Source organism: Artemia sp. Qi Xiang Cuo, chromosome 18 (assembly GCF_049724085.1).
Source record: "Artemia sp. Qi Xiang Cuo chromosome 18, ASM4972408v1, whole genome shotgun sequence".
NCBI lineage: Eukaryota > Metazoa > Arthropoda > Branchiopoda > Anostraca > Artemiidae > Artemia > Artemia sp. Qi Xiang Cuo.
The window spans coordinates 39,857,159-39,881,584 of record NC_142811.1 but is presented as its reverse complement, the minus strand read 5'-3'; the positions used below and the strand labels follow the sequence as shown (position 1 = coordinate 39,881,584).

The 24,426-nt window shown below is 33.0% G+C and overlaps 1 protein-coding gene across 1 annotated transcript in view; it reads right to left on the bottom strand.

Annotated features, from left to right (window-relative positions):
* Positions 1–2,358: 2,358 nt before the first annotated feature.
* Positions 2,359–24,426, bottom strand: part of LOC148941491 (uncharacterized) — a 313,283-nt gene continuing 291,215 nt past the window's right edge. The window contains exons 3-10 of the mRNA XM_089104710.1: positions 23,126–23,337; positions 18,453–18,561; positions 15,692–15,786; positions 13,838–13,901; positions 11,630–11,888; positions 9,994–10,147; positions 6,625–6,853; positions 2,359–4,023 (exon numbers count right to left, since the gene is read on the bottom strand). Of these exons, the coding sequence (XP_088960836.1) occupies positions 3,880–4,023; positions 6,625–6,853; positions 9,994–10,147; positions 11,630–11,888; positions 13,838–13,901; positions 15,692–15,786; positions 18,453–18,561; positions 23,126–23,337 (1,266 nt within the window). The 3' untranslated portion in view covers positions 2,359–3,879. The remainder of the gene's footprint in view (positions 4,024–6,624; positions 6,854–9,993; positions 10,148–11,629; positions 11,889–13,837; positions 13,902–15,691; positions 15,787–18,452; positions 18,562–23,125; positions 23,338–24,426) is intronic.

Genomic DNA, 24,426 nt, shown 5'->3' with positions numbered 1-24,426 from the left:
TATTTATTTAAAATGATATAATATTAACATAAAATAAAAACTGTGGACAAGATTTCGAAAAACAGACAAAACTACTAAACAGGATATAGCCATGGATCATAATTTCTGGTTTATATTTTATAAGACAATCTTAGTCTACATAATTGGTTATAGGCATCATCTTTAGGTAAATGCCTATAACAGCTAGCCAATGATGTGAGGTTATGCAATGCGAAGGTAAAGCAAATATTTCTCTTTAGTGCTTTAGTAGCACTTAAGTGCTAAATTACTAAGTTTTATTAAAAATCCTAATTTCAGTTAAACCAATATTGACGCTCTATCAAATAGACTTCAAAAGTTAAAAACTTGAAGTTAAAAAGGACCAAGTCCAGGCTACGAGCCGAAATAAGAACTTATATTCCAAACATTACCTTTATTTACTAATTATTTAACTTAAGTTTTGGCAAAGGCTCTGGATTTTATTTGACGGTACTAAAACTTGAGTTACTACTTTTGTAAATTTAGACTACGAAGAAAGCGCAACAGAACTTAAAAAAAAAATAATAAAAATACTAAAATGAAGGTAAAAATCAGATGAGACAATTCAAACGGCGTTACATGACAAATTCTAGATTAATGACATTTACATAACTGTGCATAGTTTGCTCATAGTCTCCCCTTCCCCCTCTACCTCTATGAGTACGAGCTTCGGAGTACACACAACAAAAATGAAGGTTTATAACAAACGACAGTTTCAAGCTCACATTAAAATTTGTCTGTTCTCAAAAAAACTTGTGGCTTGCAAAATAACATCTTGGGAATTTTTGCAACCAAAAATTTCGAAAAAGTAAGCACTTAATCTCAAGGTAAAACAAAATCCTGTCAGGTTTGCTTGAGCTTCAATTAAAGAACAAGAGGAAAAAACACGCATCATTAACGAAATTAAAAATGAGCAACAAGTTAAAACACTAAAAGCTATAACTAACAGAAAATAGATGAAAGTTAAGATGAGATTTATATTCAAACAAACAATCGTAAGTAACCCCCGACCCTGGGGTGTCAAGGGGGCGGGGAGCTTTTGGGGGATATTTTCATTGAAAAAAATTTGAAAACAACAAATTCCCCTCCCCCAAGACGTTGAAAGATATATTTTCCCCCTCTCTCTCCCCTAAATTTTCGTGAACGTTACTACTCAGAATTTCATATTCTCTTATTGCCACTAGTCTTCCAAAATACAAATAACAAGAGGTAAAACGATGAGAATTTTTTCTGAGACAGTAAAAAATTTCCATTAATATTCCGGCTCTATATCAGCGAAGCACAGATAAGTATAAAATACGACTTACAATAAAGTAATCAAGAAATAATTTTTAATCCTTGATTTTTAATTTAAATTTAAATAGACTCGTATTTTATTATAAGTTTTATTTTATACTTATCTGTACTTCACTGATGACAACTCTTAGATAAAAAACCGTAGTATTTATTTTAAAAATGTTCGCTGTCTTAGAATAATTCCTCATTCTTTTATCTTTTGTTGTGTATTATGGAAAGGCAGTGTGGTCTTCGTTATTATTCATAACTGTTCTTCCTCGTCTTAACTAAAAATGGAAGATGAAGAAGAAGTGCCAACACTGTGTCCAGTTATATGCCACACCCAGAGAAGGGCACTTAGGTTTCTACCCCCCCCCCCAACTCCCCTACTGAATTGTGAACAAAAAATTCATAAAAAGAATTTTCGGTTATTTATTGGCCAAAACTGACCAAATTCCCGGCAAAATCCCGATCAGAATCCATTTCATAGCCATTTCGTCCGTCGAATCTACATATTTTAATACACAAACAAATTCTAAGCTATTGAACAAGACAGAGGAAGAATAGATACTGCGGCACAGGAAGAGGGAAGAAAGAAGGAACTTTCAACTTTGCTACCCAGTAGACAGAGAAATAGACGCTGAAAAAAATAACTAGTTATGAGGGCATATCGGAAATTCAAACTATTTCAAGCGAGGTATGTTTGTGTAAAAATAGTTTGTAAGTGTGATAAAACAACAATAAATAAGTTTCTTTATATAATTTTACCTTACTCTTCTACTAAACGGACTCTTTTATATACGGCAATGCAAACTAATCACGAAATAGACTGAGACGCGTGATGAAAATAGGTTTACAATGCCTTCTGGGATATAAACAAAGGCAAGACTTGTATTTAAATTGTTGTATTTTGGGGTTTTGGGGGGGGAAGGTACCTAGGTTAGGTTAAGTTAGGTATTTAATATATGATATGCTTTGCAAACCCCCCCCCCCTAATGTGCAAATATATAGCCCAAATTGGTCTTTAAACTATTATATATTCATCCTATTTTATTTTATTTCATTAGCTTTAAACAAACTAGCACTATATAAAAGAGTCCGTTTAATAGAAGAGTACTATTTCACTTAGTCTAGAAAGAAAGGACGAGGTATCTCTGGACCCAACGACCCTTCCACTCATAATACAACTGGCTAGAAAATAACTTTTCCACATAAATTTTACAACTGGTAACACTCTATTTTTGTCGTGTTACAGCTATAAAATATAAAGAAAGCACGATCTATTGAAGAATGGCAGGATTTCGACTATAAAAACAAAGCGAAGGTCGAAAAGAAGCATATCTTTGAAACTGAATTTCTGATTAAAGTAAATTCAACATCTTTGGTTTGAAATAGGAAAAAGACACAAAATATATAATGTTATTTAAATTGACATTGAAGTATTATTTTAATAAAAATGGTCAATTACCATTCAAAATATTAAATGCCAAATGAAAATTATTTGTAAAATTAAAAAAATTATAAACTATTGATTAAATATAAAATTATGATTCAAAATTTAAAGAAAATTAAAATCATAAAATTTAATTGCAAAAATATTGCCATAAAATTTTTTGACCAGGATTATACAAGGATTGTTTGATAATAGAGAGGCAAAATTTAAATGTTATTCGCGTTCTTCATTTTAATCTTTCTCAAATCAGAACCAAACTACAAAGAATCATGGATTTTGAAAAGGATGAAATTAAAATTAAAAGTGTATTTCAAGTCTTATCTTTGAAATCGACTAACCACAAATATTTTTCGGTTGTAAACTTAAGATTAAAATACACGTGGTTCAGGCATGTTCAGAGTATTTTTTTTTAAAGATGGGGAATGGAAGATAATAAAAATAAAAAATTTCATTGGTACTTTAAATAAAAAGTGCTAAAAATTCATGAAAATTTAGGATATCAGGGGGAAAGGGGCTGGGACCGAGGTCCTTCTTCTGCGTTCATACCTGTTGTTGTCTATAGCATTTCAAAGAATCAGTCTAAGCTAAAGTATCAACAATAAAATTTCACCATGACTGATGTTAAATTAGTTATGAACAGTGGCTGTGGACCTTCCCACATACCCTCTACAAAACAGTTAACGCATTAAGTAACCTATGAGAGCATTTCCATAAGGTAGAATAAACATAATACAATTAAAACATTTTGCAACTACATTAAAAATATAATCTTAAATTAACTAAATCGCTTAAAGTAAAATCAACTACAAAATTGCTTAAAAGTAAACATTCTGAATAATAAGAAAAACCCAGGTTAAAATGAATCTTAACTAAAATTGTGGTCTTCGCAATAAAACAAACTTCCGAAAAACAAGGACAAACAAACAAGTTATCCAATAAGCTTCCGTACTGTTTTCTCTTTAATAAATTAAGAGTAGACACGTTACTCAAATATCATTCGGTTTATCACTTGAAAGTTTCTGTGATACCGTTAAAAGCCCAACAGCAGCCTTTAATAGTTCCACGTGGGGGTTCAGTGATGATAAATATCCAATTATTATTCAGCGAAACCGCAAATTTTTGGCCTTACTGTCTCACCGTTTGCTCTTCGTAGCTACTTGTGTGATTTTTAGTACAGCTTCTTCAACATTATCAAACACTGGAATCCTCTCTCGGTTGGCTAGGTTGGAGAGGTACGCTCTCCCTCTATTGTAGTCTTGTATTGCTAACTTTGAAAGCTGAAAATTTAAAAGAATGAATTAAAAGCTAAATTGACTGTCCCAATAGCCAAATCCCTTACTTAACTAGACTCCAAATGTTGGTGCTGTTGCATTATAAGAGAAACCTTATTTGGCTGAATTACTACTACTACTACTACTAACAAATCACTGCAGCACCAAGCTGCCTGAGACCAACACAGCTATGTAAGCTTTTCCACCATCCCTACTAACCTCATTTCATAGGAAATGAGGTTAGTAGGATGGAGGTTTTAATACTTGACTCAAATAATTTTTATTTATTTATAATAAATATTGTCCGGCTAGTGGAAAATGAAACAAGAACGGAACAAAATCGCTTTAATTAAAAAATTTAATAAGAAATGTAAATTCTTAATATCATTTATGGAATTTTGGATATTAAAAAAAATACCTAATACCCTAGTCAAAATACCCAAGACCCGAAACTAATATCAGAAAATTGGAGTTCGGTATTTTATCTCTGGTAAGTAACCTAATCCTGGATCTACTAAAACTGGGAGGCAAGGGCTAGGAACTAACTTTACTTGTAAAAAATTAACTTTCAACAAATTGTTAAATTTCCATGAAACGTTGAAGATACATAGCTCCATGCAAGTGTTACAGATCTTTCTGAATTCTACCATCAGCCCACAATGTATACTCTCCTAAGTAAGAGCTATCGCTTGCCTCTGGATTCATCACCAAAAGAAAAAGTAACCATCAAGCACACAATCACAGTTATTAACCACAGAGCCGATTACAACCGATGGACCTACAGTTTTGGATTCTGCCTAATATCAGGACTTTGGTCTTTTGCAGTCGCAGAAAAAGACGTGCCAGAAAAAAAAATACTTCAAGATAAACAGAGGGAAAAATACTCCCGATATTTACCGATAAAAAGATGCAATTTTTACGTATTACTTGCCTTATAATTAAAACGAATCGTGATATGGTTGCTAAAAAAGATGACATTTTTAAAGAAGTTAACATAAAACAACTAATGTAATAAATAAACGGGCTAATAATAAAAAATTTTAAATATTTAAAAATAACAAGTTTAAAAAACTAATTTAATATGTACACAAAAAAAAAAAAACGGCTGAAAAATACTGAAATATTGCAACAAATCATATAAAAACGAACGACATTCTGAAACAACAATTCTAAGCGATTTGAAAAGAATGATGGAGAAGAAGTAACCAGGACTGATTTCAAATTAGAAGAGCCAATAGATATTACTGCAAGTAAGCTCAATCTTTCTAAGTATCGTACAAAGATTACCCTCTGTATCAAAGGATTTAGTTCTAGAATTACTGTCATATTTGCAAAAAACCAGCCGAGTTCCTTTATACATACCAGTAAATTTAATCTACTGGTACATATAAAATTACAGTAGTTTACCAAAAATTAAAGAACTAGATCTCAACAACAAGAGCTTAATCACAAGAGTAAATCACCAAAATTGAATTTTCTGATGAAAATTGAACTTAGTGATCACTTAGCTATGACATTCTGAAACAGCAGTTCTAAGCAATTCTAAGACATGGATTTCTTCTGAACAACAAATCAGTTATTCAATCACAACATATTTTTGTCTAACAAAGGACTTTACACAAAGAGACGCTGTTTCAGCGTTTTTCTTTTTTCCATCTGAAATGAAGGAAAATTGACAAATAAGCAATGAGCATGACAATGGTTGTACAGAGCGATCTCTGACCACTTTGAAATTGTTTTTTATAGATGTCACTTTAGAAGTTGAATTGAAGAACAAGGTTTGATTCTTAAAACTCAAGACTAAAGAGATTAATATTATTTAATGCAATGTATATTCCGTTTAGAGATGTTCGCTTAGCTTTTTTAAGATTACAGATGTTTTTAGATTTGAAATCCTGCTACCAAAACTATACCTAAATATAAACATAGTCTGTAACAAGAGAAAGAGCTGTTTAACCTATTAGACCTTACCTTAGCTACTAAAAATAAACGAATTTGAAGAAATATATTCATTAAAATCCATCAAAATATAACATATTTTCCTCCCTTATCGACAAATAAAAGAATAGCCAATAGATTATAAAACAACAAAGAATAGTAAAATGTACAAGTAACGTACTATTGCATAAAACAGATTATACAGTTTGGCTCAAGAAACTTTCATTGTGCATCTATTACAAACATATATTTTAATAAAAAATATTTTGATTATTTAGAATTTAATGAAAAATATCTTCGTGTATAAAACACCAATTATACAACGCATAAAGTTATTGCAATAATATCAAGTATCTTTTTTGCTTTTTAAATGCAGATGAACGTGACGTCATTCACAAGATTTTTTCCGAAATTAATGGTCTAAAGTATAGTCAGGCAAAGGGTGCCGCTTTTCCCATGACCCAACAAAATACTTTCATGCCTCACCGGTGGGGAATACACCCCACGTTGGAAATCGCGGCCCCAGGGTGAAAAGCATAGTTTTTCAACCCAACATGTGGGGAAATATTATATTTTAGTATTTTTATCTTAAATAGAAAGTTTTGCAACATTCAGTTCCTGGACAAAAATAAGCGAAAAACAATATGTAGATTAACATTTTTCCCTTACCTTTTCTCCCATAATTTCACAGTTATCTTCTAAGTACTGAACGCAAAGTACAACTTGACAGCCAAGCGCAATATAATGTGCCGCCATACACATTGCCGCCATGGAACGTGTTTCTTTTGTAATGGCAAATAAAAGTATTCTGCAGCCATCCATATGTCGAGATTCAGAAGGAATGAACCTTTTTGACCATTTGGCCGTCTGTGGAGCATAGTAGGAGAGTCCGTTTTTCCTTGAAACAAATTATCAGTCAAAAATTCAATAGCTAAGTAAACAGAATTCCAATACTTACAGAATCATAATAGGCATGTTGAAACCACTTAGTAGTATGTAATTCATTAGTTACTTGTTAAAACTACAGTCATTAGTTATATTTGTATCAAACCATAGTAATCTTCTCTAAAACAAGTCCACTAAATTTGAAAGAATCTTAAGTGTGAGCAAGCATAAGTATCAGGAATAACTCCTATCTGAAAGATTCCCATTTTAAACAGATAAGAAAATATATATAGATGGTATCAGGGCACAGTCTTTCGCGGGTGAAGTTTCTCGTCGCCTGAAAATTGGGACGATTCTTCATGCTCAGACTGTTGACACTGACTTTTAATTTACAAAGAACCAAGAGTTATAAATCCAGGGCGTGAAACACACTTAAATACGCTTGAGACCACTAATAGTTGATAGAACGTATCTCCACCGCCCTCTACTGCAATCCATGTGTCGTTGGTGAAGTTTTAGTGCTAAGAGGACAATACACCCCTTAAAGCAGGGGTCGCAGAAAATCCACAACATCTCCTGCTAATCTTTACTACTTTTTGATTTGCATATTTTTTTCTGACCCGTTTGCCTCTCTATTCAACAATTTATTGAGGTAAGTTTCCCAATATAAAATTTGATTCAGTGATGAGAGCAACTAAGAGCAAGTTTTGAAAAAACTTTGCAGCTTTGAAAAAGGTGGAAGAGTCTCTGTTAGATGCTCAAAATACTACCCGTACAGTAGCTTCGAGAGAAATGGGCATTTATTCCATCTTAATTAGGTTTTACTATTGTTATATGCTCGGTTATGACGGCCTATTGTCATTTTTAAGAAGATAGATTTTAGATGCCTTTTTTTCCTTTACGAACAATTATAGGCTCATGTACAAAACTTTGTGTTTCACTTAGGGATTCTTTTTTCAATACCTTTGGCTTATCCGAAGGATCACCCTCCTCCATCAAACTTGTGACATAGCGCTATATATGATGCAGACAAACCAATATAATTTTAGTATATAATTAGTCTGTGTTGCGTTGGCTCGGTATTAGCATTTGCTCTTTTGTATCACCTATCCCTTCTACTGCACTTTTAGACATTAAAAATAAACTTTAAGCAGGCCCATGCTCATATATTTTTACCGCTAGTGATATGCAGGACACTAAACCACTGTCTTTCCGTTATTGCAGATACCTTTTATATCGCCTGATTTGCATAAGAACCGTAAGGTTATTCAAATATTTAGTGCAACTGATACATTGACGTTTTCTTATGAAGTTGAATTCCAGGTTAATAAAGAGGCCTTCCTGTGGTTAAGTGTTTTTTATCCTCTTTCACGATCCTTTTGACTTGTATTTCCTGGTTTTTGTATTTAATATATTTGTTTTTTTTTCTATTTTTTCATATTTGTGTTCAATATATTTGTTTTTTTTTATATTTTTGTGTTACTACATTCCTGTATGTATGCATATATACATAGTGTCAGGAGCATGGAGGCTTCGCCACCGGGCCCCGACACTCGGCACGCGGGAGGCTTATACGTATTTGACTCTCTAAGTGCACATTAGCATAATCATTATGCTATTCTGTAGTTCCTAATTCACGAGGTGTAACTTTCATCTCTTATTCGGTGTGATTGTCGTTATCGCATATCTTCTAGCCGCATATTTCATTGTTCTTCACTTTCGTTTTTGAAAAGCTCTAATCCTCGTTATCGCACGTCTTGTAACTGCATATTTCTTTTTTCTCGTCTTTCACCGTAGGCTTGTATATATTTGATTTTCTCATTATGCATTAGCATAATCATCGTGTTATTTTTTAGTTTTAAGTCATGAGGTGTCACCTTTGTTTTTTATTCGCCGTGATCGTCGTTGTCACATATCTTCTAACCGTATATTTCTTTGTTCTTTAATTTCACTTTTGAGTCGTTGTGATTCTCGTTGTTGCACAACTTAAAAACGGATATTTCTTCGTTTTTAACTTTCGTTTTTTATTAGTTATTATACTCGTTGTCACGTTCTCGCTGCCGCTTATCTTCTAACCACATATTTCTTTGTTCTTCACTTTCGTTTTTGACTCGTGACTCCCGCTGCCGCATATCTTCTAATCGCATATTTCTTTTTTCTTCACTTTCGTTTTTAATTCTTTTCAGATCCTCGTTGTCAGCTGTCTTGCAACCGCATATTTCTTTTTTCTTCACTTTCGTTTTTGACTCGTGATTCTCGTTGCCGCTTGTCTTCTAACAGCATATTTCTTTGTTCTTCACTTTTGTTTTTGACTCGTTGTAATTGACATACTTGCAAGTGTTATAACCGCATATATATTTGTTCTTCATTTTCGTTTATCATTACTTCAGATGTTTATTTAATCCCCTTTGCCTTAGCTGCTCAATTGGTTTTGTCACATTTGAGGGTCTAGGTTTGTTCATTTTTACCAATTATGGATTTACATTTGTCGGGTCGTCCTCTTGATCTTGTCTGATTTGATAGTCCATTTTCTTCCTTTCGTACAGTTGTTGATTCACATTTTTATCCTCTAGGCATTATAAAACTGCTTAAAACGCGTTTTGTAAACAGACTCATTACACTTAGCATTTCATGGTTAGCTAAGTTTTTTTTTTTAATTTTACATGTATCATAGATACTAAAAACAATACAATCACTCTTGGGACGTAAATGGTGTAATTTGTGCTCTTGAAAATGTGCTCATAAATACGACGTCGCTCGTATGAATGTTTTTTTTTTATTATTAAAAGCTCTTAACAAAATTTCTCAAAATCGTGACTTATCTACATCGTGTTCTCAGGCCACAAAATGCCAGGGTGCCAATTAAAAAAAAAAAAAAAAAAAAAAGTCGTTTTCGAGATTTTTTTTTTTTTAGGTACACAATTATTGCGCATTAAATAGATAGATATGTGTTCATGTATATGTATGCATGTGTATGTGTTTTTTGTCTTGCTCCACATTCTCTACATATTGTACAGTGAGCTACAAATGCTTTATTTATTATTATTACGAAATTTACCACACTTTGCAATTCATTCAATTTTCAAACGAATGTCTACAAAGTTTGCTGTACGATACCAGCGGCAACTAAAGTATTCAGGAGTAAATACTTACTTTAATAAAGGTATAGCAACATCTTCTCGCCATGTACTGCTCCCGCATGATCCTCCAAGATATACATCTTTTGATTCACAAGGAGGAATCTCTCCAGATATTTGACTGGAGGACCGTGAAACACTGCGAGGTCGATTACTGCCAGTCACCCATTCTGAAAAATGAAAATCAACTTAAAATTTTATATTGGATTTTCAACAAGCCAAAAGGAATTCTGTTTTACCAGCTTGCTTCCAAAAAACGGTATCTTCAATTTTAATAGATTATAGACGACTTCAAAAATAATTTGGTATGTCATAACACTTCTCTAGCCGAAACATGGTGTACAGTAGCAGTTTTGGAATAGAGACCAATGGCTTAGAAGGATCAGAGGCTGGCAGAGACCTATGCCTAAACATGACTTATTTAAATCTTTTTATGTAGGCAGTGACCAGTGAGTATTTTAAAAATAAATAATTATTTTATTATTGCTAAACTGCTCTTTTCTAGTGCAAAGGAGCAAGTATCTGACACAGGCGTAGTTAGATACTAATAATTTTGGCAACATCAATTAATGCAGAAACAATGTGACTTAGAAGGGCATATTGTTTAAAAAAAAAATGAAAAAAGCTATTGACTTATATCGACGTGCTTTTTAGGGAAGGTAAGGGTATTTTAAGCCAAATGCTATTTTGGCGCTCCGTACTGAAAACGGGGTTCCCACTTATTAAGGCTATAGCAATAAAAAATACGTTGCGACGGTAGTCACGTTATATAGATAAAGGATGCTGGGTTGACAAACGTTTACTTTTTGGAAATCAATCTGCGACTGAGCGAAAAGCTCTCCTCGAATGGGCGGAAAATAGTCCTAAGAAGCATTTAAAGGCAATTTCACGGCGAAAATCAAAGTAAAAAGAACAAAAGAGATTTGGGTAAAGGAGGAGCATGCAAGTTAGTGTAATGTTCGTCGCTTAAAAAAATCTAGCTTATGAATTTGAACACCGTCACATACAAGCAAATTCTCTTTTTGCCACTATTCCGAGATTAAACAGCACTGAGATGCATTTAATGTAGTAAAAATAAGGACACAATTTACAAAGATTCCGAAAATCCCTACTGAAACCCAAATTCAATATCATCCAGTGATATTTCGGGATTAAGCAGAAGATAAAATAATCTTTACAAAATTTAAGCCAGAATCACAAAATTTATTAATTTAAGTGCGGGAGTTAAATAGAAACATCCTTACAAGAAAAATTAACTCAGACTATATAGGTTTACAGCAAAATCTAGGGTAAAAAAAGAAAAAAAACCTGCTCGTTAACACTATGGAAGAATTTGAAACTTATCATAAAATACATTGTCCTACAACTAAAGTTGAAAAAAAAATATGCATACTAGATCCCACCCATCCCTGTAAAGATATGTTTGCAAGCATTTAGGTATTGGTGAAAATAGAACCGGAAAATTATTATTTATCATACACATTTTCCCTTTTGGAGGGTAAGGTGGTCTATGACTTATGCAAAAAATGTCGATCTTATTATGCAGCTATTCAGCAGTCAAAAATAATTACTATAAATTAATTAATTAAACTATAAATTATAAATTAACTAAACTATAAACTAAAAAAAAGGTAAGGAAAATCGGGACATACCTAAAACCTTTCCCAGAGGTGAAAAGACTGAGGTGATCTTTTCAAGTACTAGTTCCACGTTCTTCTTAGACTCCATTCTTGATCCACTCTTCTCCGCTAACACTACGCATAGTTGATCAAATTGAATAAGCCCCTCCTTCCTGTCACCAATGACATTCCAATCTTTGCTTAAATCAGAGAGACCTTTTCCGCTTAGAATTTCTAAAAATTCGTTGTATTGCACATCTGGATTCTCACAGGTTTTAAATGCCATAAATGCCTGGAACAAAACGGATACAAGCCTTAAATTTTAAAAGTGGATGTTATTGCGTAAAGACAGTGAAGCTGATAATCTTGATGAACAATAATTAAACAACTTTTATGAAAATTAAAAACTTACAAATAAAGGAAAAAAAGCTGCTTTGCAAAGTTTTAAACTAAAATTTACATAAGACTCTTAGATAACATTTACAACAACAATTACAAAAAAAGAACAATTAAAAGATGACATATTCTTAAATGTGAGACCAACACAAGATTGAAAAAAGTTTGTCTTCTGGATACCACAGAGGTGGAAAATAGATTAAAAAAAGAGGCGAAAAAGAGGCAAAATTCAGTTTTACGGCGACTTAGCTTCTTCGGTACCCTTAAGTTTGGTAGAGAGCAAGAGGACAGAGAACAAGGTAATGGACAACAAAAGCTTTCGTGGTTAGCAAGACAAGATTATTTCTGTAGATAACAATCGGTAGAGAGAGTAGTAGTTCAATATCACATACAAACCAGTGATCAAATATTGCAACTTTCCAAAATGCTTATCACCTGAGGTCGTATCATAAAACTTTTCTCAAATGGGCTAGATATTTACAGAAGGTTTTCAAGTCGATCTAGGTTCTAATGTAGATTCAGTTCTACTCATTTGACTTTCCCCATTTATCTTCTACTTACAGCAGTGCCTGATTTAACGCAAGAATATTCAATAATATCAAGTGCTAACTTTCAGGTTTTCTGGCCTGAATTCCCCCTCCCCCCCCCCGAAGACGAGGAAAAAACTTTAAATCAATTTTTCATAGTTGATATTATTAACCTGTTTTAGTTTTCGCCCTATATTGGATGCTTAAAAAAGTAAAAAAAAAACAAATATTTTTTTTCCTTTTTTCTAAAGCTTAGATGGTATAACATAAAGCTTTGTGAATTAACAAAGCTGATTTCTTTCTTTTGTTTATTTATGCCATCCTTTTCTCTTTTTTTATCTTCAAACGCAAAAGGTCTAGGGCCTTATTGGTTTTTCTTTGCTTATAACCGAGGGAGGGGGCGCTTCAGCTGTGGTTATTTAAAAGGCTTCATGGGCGTTTTTATCCCGAAAAGATGAAATTTTTTTACATGCATCCTTAAAGTTAGCATGCTGGTTAGTTTTGCTATGCATAATTTTGTTCGCAAGACACATGAAAATTATCATTTTTATCCAAAATATAGTAAATATTTTAACATTATCGTAGTTGACTTTTTTCGAAAAATATGGCAAATATTTTGACATTATCGTAGTTGACTTTTTTCGAAAAATAAATTCCCCACAGATTCAAAAACGGTAGCTTTCTTTTTCTTCAAAAAAATGGGTCCTAATAAAAGTATAAAAAATATAAAACATAGTTTTGTGCTTTTTCACTTTTCTAAGACCTATATTGTTTAACATACAGCTTTTTGACATACTGAGGTCAATTTCACTTCTTCACTGATTTATGCTTTCATTATTTTTTTTTTATCTTCATACGAGTCAGAACTGTAGATTTATTATTTATTACTATTTTGTGGTAAATAAAGAAAAAAAACAATAAATCAACGTTTGTTTTTCTTTTCAATCTTTTTCTGGTTATAAATACTAAAAAAAGATATTTTTCAAAATCTAGGAGCACAAGGAAAAATGTAGGTTTTTTTCTCTGTTCTTCGATAAACTAATTAAAGGTATTAGCAGCGACTCATCAGAATGCCTTTTTCAATACCAGAATCCTTCTGTATTAAAATTATTTACAAAAATAACATATTTTTATAGCTTCCAAATGTACATTAATTAATTAATAAGAACATTATTTAAAATTGTGACTTAACACGATATGGCAATACTTCCTCTTCTGTCCATAACAGATTAATAAAAAAACTACTACAGATAACAATTCATATAAAGGTATCAATACTAATACAATACATATACAAATACTACAAACAAAATCTTACCTCATTTAAAGTTAGTTTCCTTGTCCCATTAGTATCTAATGATTCAAAGACGTCGCGAATTTGTCTAAAAAAATATGGTAATTAAAATTAATCAAGTTCCTTTGCAGGTCAATTACTATCTAGGACAAGTCGACATCTATACAGTTAAGCGTAAAACTGGGTTTATCATGAGGGGAAAATGCTATTTATTAATTTCGTTCAAAATCGAGGAGCATAAAAGGTAATTAATATAGTTACCAAAACACTTCAAAAAAAAGAACAAAGCAACGTTTTACGCAAAAAGACAAAGAATTTAACAAACAATAAAAAAAAAATTCAGGTTGTATTAAACTATGGAAAAAAAACCTTGTTATGCATAGAGGTGATAATTCAAAATTTAAGTTCAAAGTTTTTCATTTTAATCATTCTCTCTTACTAACTGTATAGAGAGTAGTTCAATGTCACTCGTACACCTCAGAATCCCCCCCCCATCCAACGATTACACTATTTGAGATAAAAAATGTGAACTAATGAAGTGTCACAAATTTTAAATTTTTAAAAATTAAGTGGAAATAATTTATTATCAGTGCCTACACTCCTGTGAGGAGCCAAAGGGCCTTGAAGGCCTGAGCCTCAATCCAGAGATATTGGAGCCACCCCACCTTAGTAGCAACAATCATAATATACTTCTTCGGTATTTTCTTAGAACCAGATCTACGTAAATTAACAGTTCCATGAACCCTAACCGAAGAAAAGGAACAAATCTACGCTCCTGTCTGAAAAATCTCAATTTTGTACACAAACACACTCTAGTCAGCTATGCTGAGCTAACAATTGAGCAGCATTGATGTTGCTGAACAGCACCGATCAACATTATTGCTGAGCAGCACTCTACACAGTTATCAGCTTATCAAACAAACTCTGCTGAGAACATCCAATCGATAAGTAAACAATAATGTACTTATTAGCCACTAAACGAACTTATTAGTGGCGCTATCAAAGAACTTATAAGATGTAAGTTCACAGCTTTAAGGTATAATATTACATTCTACGTGGTCAATCTTTATTACCACAATTAAGGTCAGTCAAAAATTTTTTTTATCGCTACAATAATAACAGGGAACAATTTATTAATAAAACAAATAAATATTATGTTATTTTTTTACCTCCCCTAAAAAGCAACGCCTGCCCATGGAGGAGAAAGAGGAAACAAATCACTGAGAGAAAAAAAGATAAATACTTTGCCACCGACACCACCAATACCACCACAATGATCAATAAATATATAGAAACAAATACCATTTTTACAAACTACTAATTCCATCAAATTTTGGCCTATATCATACATATAACATACATATCTGTAAATTAAATGACACTATTTTAACTTCTATCTTGATCTTAAGTTCTATCTGCTCATATGTGGTTTTTTCGTCTGTGTACGAAGACAAAAGCTTTTTTCTGCTCCTTTATTCGGAACATCTCTGAGCACCCTATCTTTCAAGTTTAGTTAGTATTGCTTGGATATAACAGTTACCATTGAAAATTGTGTAAAAAAAGTCCAATTCTTGCCAAGATAGTTTTATCACCAAAGTCTATCTGAAAGAAAGGCCTATAGAATTTTCTAGACTTCCTTGAGAAAAAAAAAACACTATATCTGTTTTAAATTTATTCAATATTTAAATGATTCTGTTCATTTTAAAATCGGAAAATGAAGAAAGCAAACCAATGAATCGAGACGCAAATGATGTCACAATTCAAAATTACTTTCGTATCAGTTTCAAAGATTTGTAACAGCATCAGTTCCGCAACACACTAAAACAGTTTCAAAAAGCATAATTGAGTTATCTACTACAAAAGAAAGGAAAAAATTACATTAGTTTTTCTGCCAATGGGATATGTCCATGCCTAACAGGTTTGGCTCCATCTTCAAGAGTGAGGTCCATGGAGTTTATATTCCTTTCTAATATCTGCAAAAAGAACGAAAGATACCTGAGATTACTTTACCAATGTTTTCCTTACATGGCGAACGAATATATATTATATATATATATATATATATATATATATATATATATATATATATATATATATATATATATATATATATATATATATATATATATATATATATATATATATATATATATATATAATCAACGATCCCGTCTACTAGGGACTAATGAAAAATACTGGCCCAGCGAGTATGTGCGCGAGTGCGTAAGGTCGGGGGGAGTTTAATATCATAAACTTTTTTAATGTATGTCTAAAAGATGCGTCAGAATATCCAAAATAAAAACTGCAAAAACATAGTTTATAGTTTAGAGTAGTGCAAAATAAACAAAACAAAATTAAATATCACACTTTGGAAATAGCAAAATTTCGCAAAATATTAAAGACAATTTTCTTTGAAAATAATTTGTGAGGGGGGGGGGGGGAGTTCCCGGAACATCCTTTCTCTCTCCGTTCATTTTGGGGAGTGTCCAACTACATATATGGTTCTTAAGCAGTCACTGTATGATCAAATTGTGCACGTTTTTACTATACTTCCTAGCTACACTTCTCAGCTCAGAGAAAACAGTTTTCACAGCCTCAGAATGTAAGTAAGCGGCTTTCACCTGTGCACGTATTTTACGTATGTGTGCTACACACACTTTATATTATATGTTTTACTTGCATCTTACGCAGCTTTTAACTAAACCTGCCTGACACTCATTCGTGCATAGGCTCTTCTTGCTCAAAATTGGAACCTGCTTCCTCTTCACAGCCTCTACTTCTAGAATATTGAACTTATATCCAACACTAAATACAAACCAATCTAGCCCACTTTGGCTGTCACTATTTGTATCATGGGTGCTTATATATTATTTTATCAAGTGGTGTTCATTTGTATGACCTGCTAGACTTCCTAACCCACAGTTGCCACTAGGTCAAAATAAAATTTCTAGAATGTTGAGGAAAAACCATTAATAATCAAAACATCACTATACTGGAAATTTGCTTTATTTTTTAAGTAGTAGAAAAGGTGTAGTTTTAAATTATGCACACCTTTAGAAAAATTTTAAGGCCGTTTTCCCTAGTAAATAGGAGGTATTCTACAGAAATATCGAAAACACATGCGATTTTTCTGATATTCTTACAATCAATCAATAAAAAAAAACTACATTTTACTAAAAATTCTTAGCCCAAATAACGGGGCAACCAGGTAACAAAAGTCACTAGAAATTGTGACACATTACTATCTAGGGGGGGGGGGGCAACCCGGCCAACACAAAGATGTATGTCTGACCATACACCCTTTGTCTAGGCGTGGAAGTCTTACTAAAATGTGAGCGCCTTTTTCGGGCGTGACAAGGGTAGGTGCTGCGATTATAGGTATTCTTGCCCACAAAAAATCCTATATTGTTTAAATCTACGAACAATTATGCCCGGGTAAATAAATCAAATTATGCACGACTGCAGCTCCAATTTCGTATGGCCTTTGTAATTTCTCCAGTAGAACATTGTTCAACTTTCAACATAAAATTGGGAATTAACCGATCAGAGTCAATATTTAAGCCATTATTTCATGGCAATAGAAAAGATTGAAGCATGGAGTTGTGGTTTTTTCTATCTGTATCAGGTTCTGGTAAAAAATACAAACACATAGTATTAGAAGAGAATAATTGGTAACAAGTTAGTGAGGATACAGCCTTATCAAACCAATTTATTCCCATTTTAATTTTCTACTTCTGAAATGCAAACATGATTAAAAAAAATTCCATAAAAAACGCCATTTATATTTCTATTATCGACAGGTGTGGCTATATTGTGGCTCAGGCAATAAGCATACATTCAATAATAGTCATAGACAACAAGAAGAGTATCAATAAAAGAAGGGAAAAATAACTTAAACGCTAACCTACCAATATGCCGTCATAATCAGAACACGTTTTTCCAGGAATAAACCATTGCGTCCAGGGTAATCTCGTAAGAAATATTTTAAAAGCCATTTAACTTCTCGCATTTTCTACTGAAAATATTTAGTTACATATTCTCGACAGCTCTTGATGATGTTTAGTCCACTGGAACAATTCGCTAATGGTCCCTCTGTATTTGTGACGGACAGACGAGGATGAGTCTCGCAAAATGATTTTTATGGGACCGTATCACCTTAAAATCCATCACCAAAAATGCAAAATTCTAGTTTTGGTTTTGTACGAAACCATTTTTACGATTTGCTAATTATTCTCGGTAAAAGGGCAATAATTCTTGCTATTTTTCGCATTAAAATCCCTCAAAGAATTGTCCATGAGTGACTAATATTTCCCCTCTTCTGTAAAATTATGAAAATGTGCAATGATACTTCTGGTTTTGGACACGATCATTTTTACGATTTGGTAATTATACGCGGTAAAAGGGCGATAATTCTTACCGTTTTTTTTGTATTGAAACCCATGAAAAAAATCCTGGCGCGTGAATATTTTCCCTCTCCTGTGAAACTAAGAAAATTGCGCAATGATGCCTTTCGTTTTGGACACGATCATTTTACGATTGGGTAATTATCCTCAGTAAAAGGCTTATAATATCCTTGGCAAAGAATGACCTTTGTTTAAAAAAAGGAAACTAAAAATAAGCACAACACACTCATGTATACCTGATGGGCTGACCTTAAAGCTTTGTCCAGATCATCAAACACTGGTATACTCCGTCGTTCAGCCAAATCTTGTAATACCATTCGACTTGTTCTTAAGTCATCAAGCTCTCTAAAATTAATATAACTATTTAAAAGTAACAGAATTAATATTGGTCAACAGAGTTAATCACAATAGACAAAATACGAATGATTAAATTTATCTCATCAATAAAGAAAAAGGTAGATTAACTTTTCATATACACTCAGACAAAATATTTGCACAGTACTTGTTACTGTGTTCAACATTAGGTAAAAATTTCCTGATTTAGTAAAATAAAATAATACAATCAAAATTATCTTTTCTTTCTACCTTTACATTACCTATGAGTACTAAATTTTGAATCCAAGCCCATTTTAACTGACGTGAAACAACCCAATGAAACAAAAACGATAGGCAAGACTGAGACCTTTTCGTACAATAAGTACAATAGAGATAGAGCGAAACAATTCGAGAAACTTGAAAAGGATCAAGGGTACATCAGAGATTCAATATGGAACAAATAAAATAGTAGCCCAGTAAATAGCATAGTGGTTCTCAGGAGAGGTGAAAAAACAAGAGATTTTGATACACAGTCACTATTGCCACAGCCGGTATAGGAGTCTTCACAGCAACTCAACTGAGAGTCAACTACTATGTAATACCAACTCATTACCTAAGTTCGACGTTTATTCAACAACTCCTCCTATATCCAGACCTATTTAAACTTTATTTAACTTCTATAATCTCATCATACCTTAATCATTGGCCTCAGAAAAGCTGATCTAGATATAAAGTCTTTGCCAATCCTGGAGACTTGTTAAACCGCCCTTTCCCCCACATAAACACTGAGTGTGATCGAATACCCATGTCAAAAAAGAATAACATTTAGCATCTTATCACAAGTCTTGTGTCTAAAGTGACACGAAACAATTCATCTGAAAAACATCTTACATACCTTCCTCTTCTACCCAGGCTTTATCGCCATTGCTTAATTACTGTCCTTTCAAATACCCTATGTTTGATCTTATTCATCATCGGGCAAAAATTCTTTTATGGAGGGAGTAGGGGGAGAAGCAAGACCAGTTAGGCTTCTAGTTTTGTTTTTAAATTGAAGCTAAGAGTTTCTGGACAAATAACACGCACACTACTACTTGCTGCGCTTTAAACAGAGCATTTTAAAGGAAACGTTACATTTATAGGCCAACATTTTCCATTTTAGGATCCTATATTAAAATCAGAACTTATATATCATATATTTTATAATAGTTTTTTAAGACGTACACAAATATTTAGATATATATGTATATACGTATATATAGCCAAGAATAGATGATATATGAAAAATTTAAAGAGATTACAGGAACAATTAATAAAACTTTGAAATTTGAAGCAAATAACAAGAGTGGGAACTGGCACTTGTGTCGACAGAAAAACCAGAACATTATCTAGCATTTGGCCACACTTGGCGTTTTTCAGTATAAAATAAGAATAATTAATTCAATTTGTATAGTTGGTAAAAGTCAATTTATTTATTCGTGTGGTAATAAGTGTCTAATCTCAGTTCCTGACAAAAAACAAACCGTGTCCCCAAATTCTGGATGGCGTTGACAGTTTCCTTTTTACCGATACAAGCACCAGTTTCCACTCTTATAAGTCACCCATACTCTTTCATATAAAAGGCAATGAAGGGGGTACCGACTGTCCATGCACGGGACCGGTTTTTCTAGCATATATCAGTAAGGTACGCATCTACATCTGCCATAAAACTAATCTCATGTGCGCAATGATTTGTAAATATTACAAAAATAGGTAAACGTTACAAAAACCTGACAAAATTCAACATTCATAATTTTGTGAAGAGAATACATCAACAAAATCCAGTAAAATACTTTTATTACCATTTCTAAATGGAGAGACATCAATTACTACCCACATATGGATATTCTTCAATAAAAATAAATGTCTGCTTTAGCATCCAAAATAAGTGGTTTTCTTTCGATATTCGACATGGTTCTTTTAATGACGGTTTACAAAGGTATTATGAAATCTACAAATCCACACTCAATTACAGAAAAGGAGGATTTGAGCTGCTCAGTAGGCATGCTCAGTTTCTTTTTCTGTCAAAGCGCTTAATCTATTTCCACTTTCTGCAAAAAAAGGATATATCTGGATCCAGAGTCCAGAAATTAAAAGACAGTTTCCAACATTCAACAAGTTTTCGATTAATGATTTATAAAGATACTATACAGTCAAGCACTCTAATGTAATTACGAACGCCAAGAAATTCGAGCTGCTCAGAAGGCAATTTGATTAAGTTATTTTTTTGTGTGCAAACACAATTTATTCTCATGTTTGTTGACTTAACTCTATAAATATGAGAATTAACACAGAAATGACTACAAGAGTTCTGGCCCTCAGAATTTGAGTAATTACTATGGACAGAATTTACAATTCAAACATTATGAGAGGAGAATAGCAAACACTCTAACAGATTTTATTGCCTTTTAGAACACTGATCAATCAATCCCTACCCACAGATGAATATTTCTGGATGAAAATAAATGTCTGGATGAGCATCGAAACAATTAACAGATTTCTTCAAATATGCAACCTCTTCCTTTTCTTGAGTTTGTAAAGGTGTTTTTAATTCTAAAAATATGTTCGTGATCGCAAACGCAAGAAAAATTGAGCGGTTTAGATGGTAATCTGATTAATTCCATCCTTTTTTTAGCATCAGAGCACATGATATATCCTCAAGTAGGCTCATAAAAACTCCTTAAATCTGAGAATTAGCAGAAAAACGACTAAAAACCTTCTGGCCAACAGAACAGGAATATTCATTTTAGGTGCAATTCACAATTGTAACATTCTGACGAAAAACTAATTAATATAGTAATAAATATTATTGTCGTTTCTAACACAGATCTATCAATGGGCTTCCAAAATTTGACAATTTCAAAAATAACGAAGTCTAACAGCCTTTTCCCAAGTTATGACGTTAATTTCGAAAGTTGGTCTATAGTACTAAAATTACACGTCGATTTCCCATGGAGTTCGTCTACACAGTAGGCCTAATCATAAAATAATTAGAAAAAGCTGTATTATAACTCAATCGGAATGATTAAAACAAGACTGAGTTTGTTACTTATTAATAAATTACGTTCCTATCAAGTACTTCCTTTCAACTTTTCCTTCTTTGGAAATAAAATGGTTTTGCGAGATTTTGATCATTTGCACTCACATGCTCTAGGAGTACTCAACCTCTTGAGCTAAGACAAAATGTCTTTATAGTACAGGATAAGTTTATTACGACATTATGTTTTAATTCTATGTGGCGCTCTTTTCATATGGCACTTCATGTATGAATCCAGTCGAGTGTACATCTTTTTCAGCAATTCATCTTCATAATACCTTTCTGAAAAGGAATAAAACTAAAATTTTTTGATGTCATATGGCACTCAAGGGCACTATCAGTTGTGACGTACAAAAACGTTTTGGGAGTTAACATTCAGTTTCATATGACCGCTTATTCATGTCTACGACGCTCTGGAGAAATCAAGCCTTAGTTCATCCTCATCTGACCGTTTATTCATGTATCCAATCCAGCTCATGTTATTTAAACAATTCTTCTTAATAACATCGTTCTTAGGAGGAACCAACCAGTTTTTTTTTAATTTTCTCCATTCCGGAAATAACGCCCAGAAGTAACAGTTTCTATGCCATATAGTAATCAAATGTTTCGCTTTCAGCGCTGAGTTACAAAACCTATGTGAGCATTGGGTCTAGGCTTCCCCCGAAAAATCCTCCCATTTTATCCCACACGCATCAGATCAAAATTTTTAAAAAGGCATTTTGTTCAAAACAATCCAAAGGTTAAAAAAACATGCCTTTGGGTTTGACAACCCCCTTTCCAGGCCCCAGGGCAAGGGCTCTTCAGGTAAATACGGAATCGAAGGACTCTTCAGGTAAATATTCTTCAGTCATCTCCTTGAACTGAAGATAGCCTAGAATATATCATTATGAAAATATTTACACTTTTTCTTATTTGTTCACAGGCTCTCTTTTTTTCCAAGTTTCTTTCGGACAAGGACAACCTTAACTAACAGTTATAGTCAGAGTTCAATATCAGAGGCGGTCCAACTTATGGGGGAGGGATTTCCTTAGAAAAAGGTCTTATACAGTAACAAAGAGCCGGCAGCAATATGCGAGCCAAACACGGATTCTATTTCCTCTCCGAGGTGTTCTTCTTTTTCCTCTCTCAGGTGTGACGCAAGAAAGTAAAATTGTAAATTAAACTATAGTATTACGTCTTTAACATGCCTCACCGTTTTACAGGACTAAAATTGTGGCGAAATCGGGTGAAGGGCAGGGGTTCTAACTCGCAGGGTAAAGGTGTGGTGTGTTCTAGATCAGATGGACGCGCAGATGTGATGAATCTAATCGAAGGTGTTAGGTTGTTTCTTCTCTTTCTCTTTTGTTGTCAATTTTTCCACTGTTGAAAAAGAGTCCTAGTAGATGGTCCCAAAACATCTGTTATAGAATTTTTTTTTACTGCTTCACTCTATATAACAAAAAAAACTTCTTTTATAAAATTGTGTATCTATGTTATCTATGTTAAATTATAGAAAACAATGTGGTCTTAGAAATTATTTACCTATCCGTTATTTTTTCTTCCAAAATTTCTTGACCTTTTTTAAACGGAGTGACAACAAGAATTAGCTTCTTGTGCTTGGCAGATGAATGAGCTGCTTCAATCATAGAAGCTACACTTCTTGTATGCTTGTCCATAACGAACAGCAAAACCGTAGCAGTTGTTTTGGCTTGATGTTCCAGCTCTATCAGCTCGGGTCCCCATCGATTAACTTGCTAAAACGAATTTTGGTAATAAGACCCTGGTAATAAAAATCACCCTCATAATATATTGGCAATTATTTTTCAATAAGAACATGTCTCAATATAAATAAAAAAAAAAGAATGAAAAAGGTATTATCACAAAATCGGCTCGATCGATTCAAAATGTGCTGCCAAATTTTTGTGAAACTAAGATTTAAGCCGTGTCTACATTATGGCTTTTTCAGGCAATGTTACCAGTTTTTTTTTTTTTTTTTTTTTTTTTTTTTTTTTTTTTTTTTACTTTGCAGTTACAATCCCTTTTTGCACTTTTTAAGGCTCATAAGCCAAATAAGTCGCATTAGAAAGACATTTTTTTTAGGGCAAGTCAAATCCGGTGAAACAAAAGTTGTTTTCACTCGATTGATTTCGCCCGAAGAAGCCATAATGAGAAGAGGGTTTTATAGCTCACCCGTTCAAACTCAGTGCAGTTGAAAAAGAGCTTTCTCTTTATCATTTGGCTCCTGAAATATTTAAAAACGTTTTGCTGTTGCAAAATTCGTTAGTTTTTTTTATTATATAAAATTTACCGTAGAGCAAAAACTTTATTTTGGATTAAATTATTTCGCCCGAAGAAGCAATGATAATTTCTTTGAATTGATTTTTAACGTTTTCCGGGAAGGTACCTTCGAAAGTAATTTGGGATTGCTTTTTCCTGAACTCTAATCAGAAAATTCTGCTCTGTTAAATCGAAAAAAAAAATCACGCTTTCTAATGAAGTAAACTTCATTAAAACTGAATTTCTGTATTTCCAACACAAAACTCGACAAGCAGAATAGTTTTTTCCGGGAAAGTAGCTGTAGGCTTTTAGTTTTCTGTCGTTTATTCGGATTTCTTATCCAAACACTACAAGTTATGGCAAGACTAAATAGATAAGCCTCACAAACTAAAAATGTTTATAATGGATTAGATAGGCTATTTTTTTTAACAATCGCATGGCCTTAAGTAGGGTAAACTTCCTATCAAATGATCTCCATCCGATCCAAAGTTTATACAACTACATAAACAACAAGTAGAAGCCAAACAAGTTTTTATAGCTGATCTTGCCTTTTTGGCAGTCAGCCT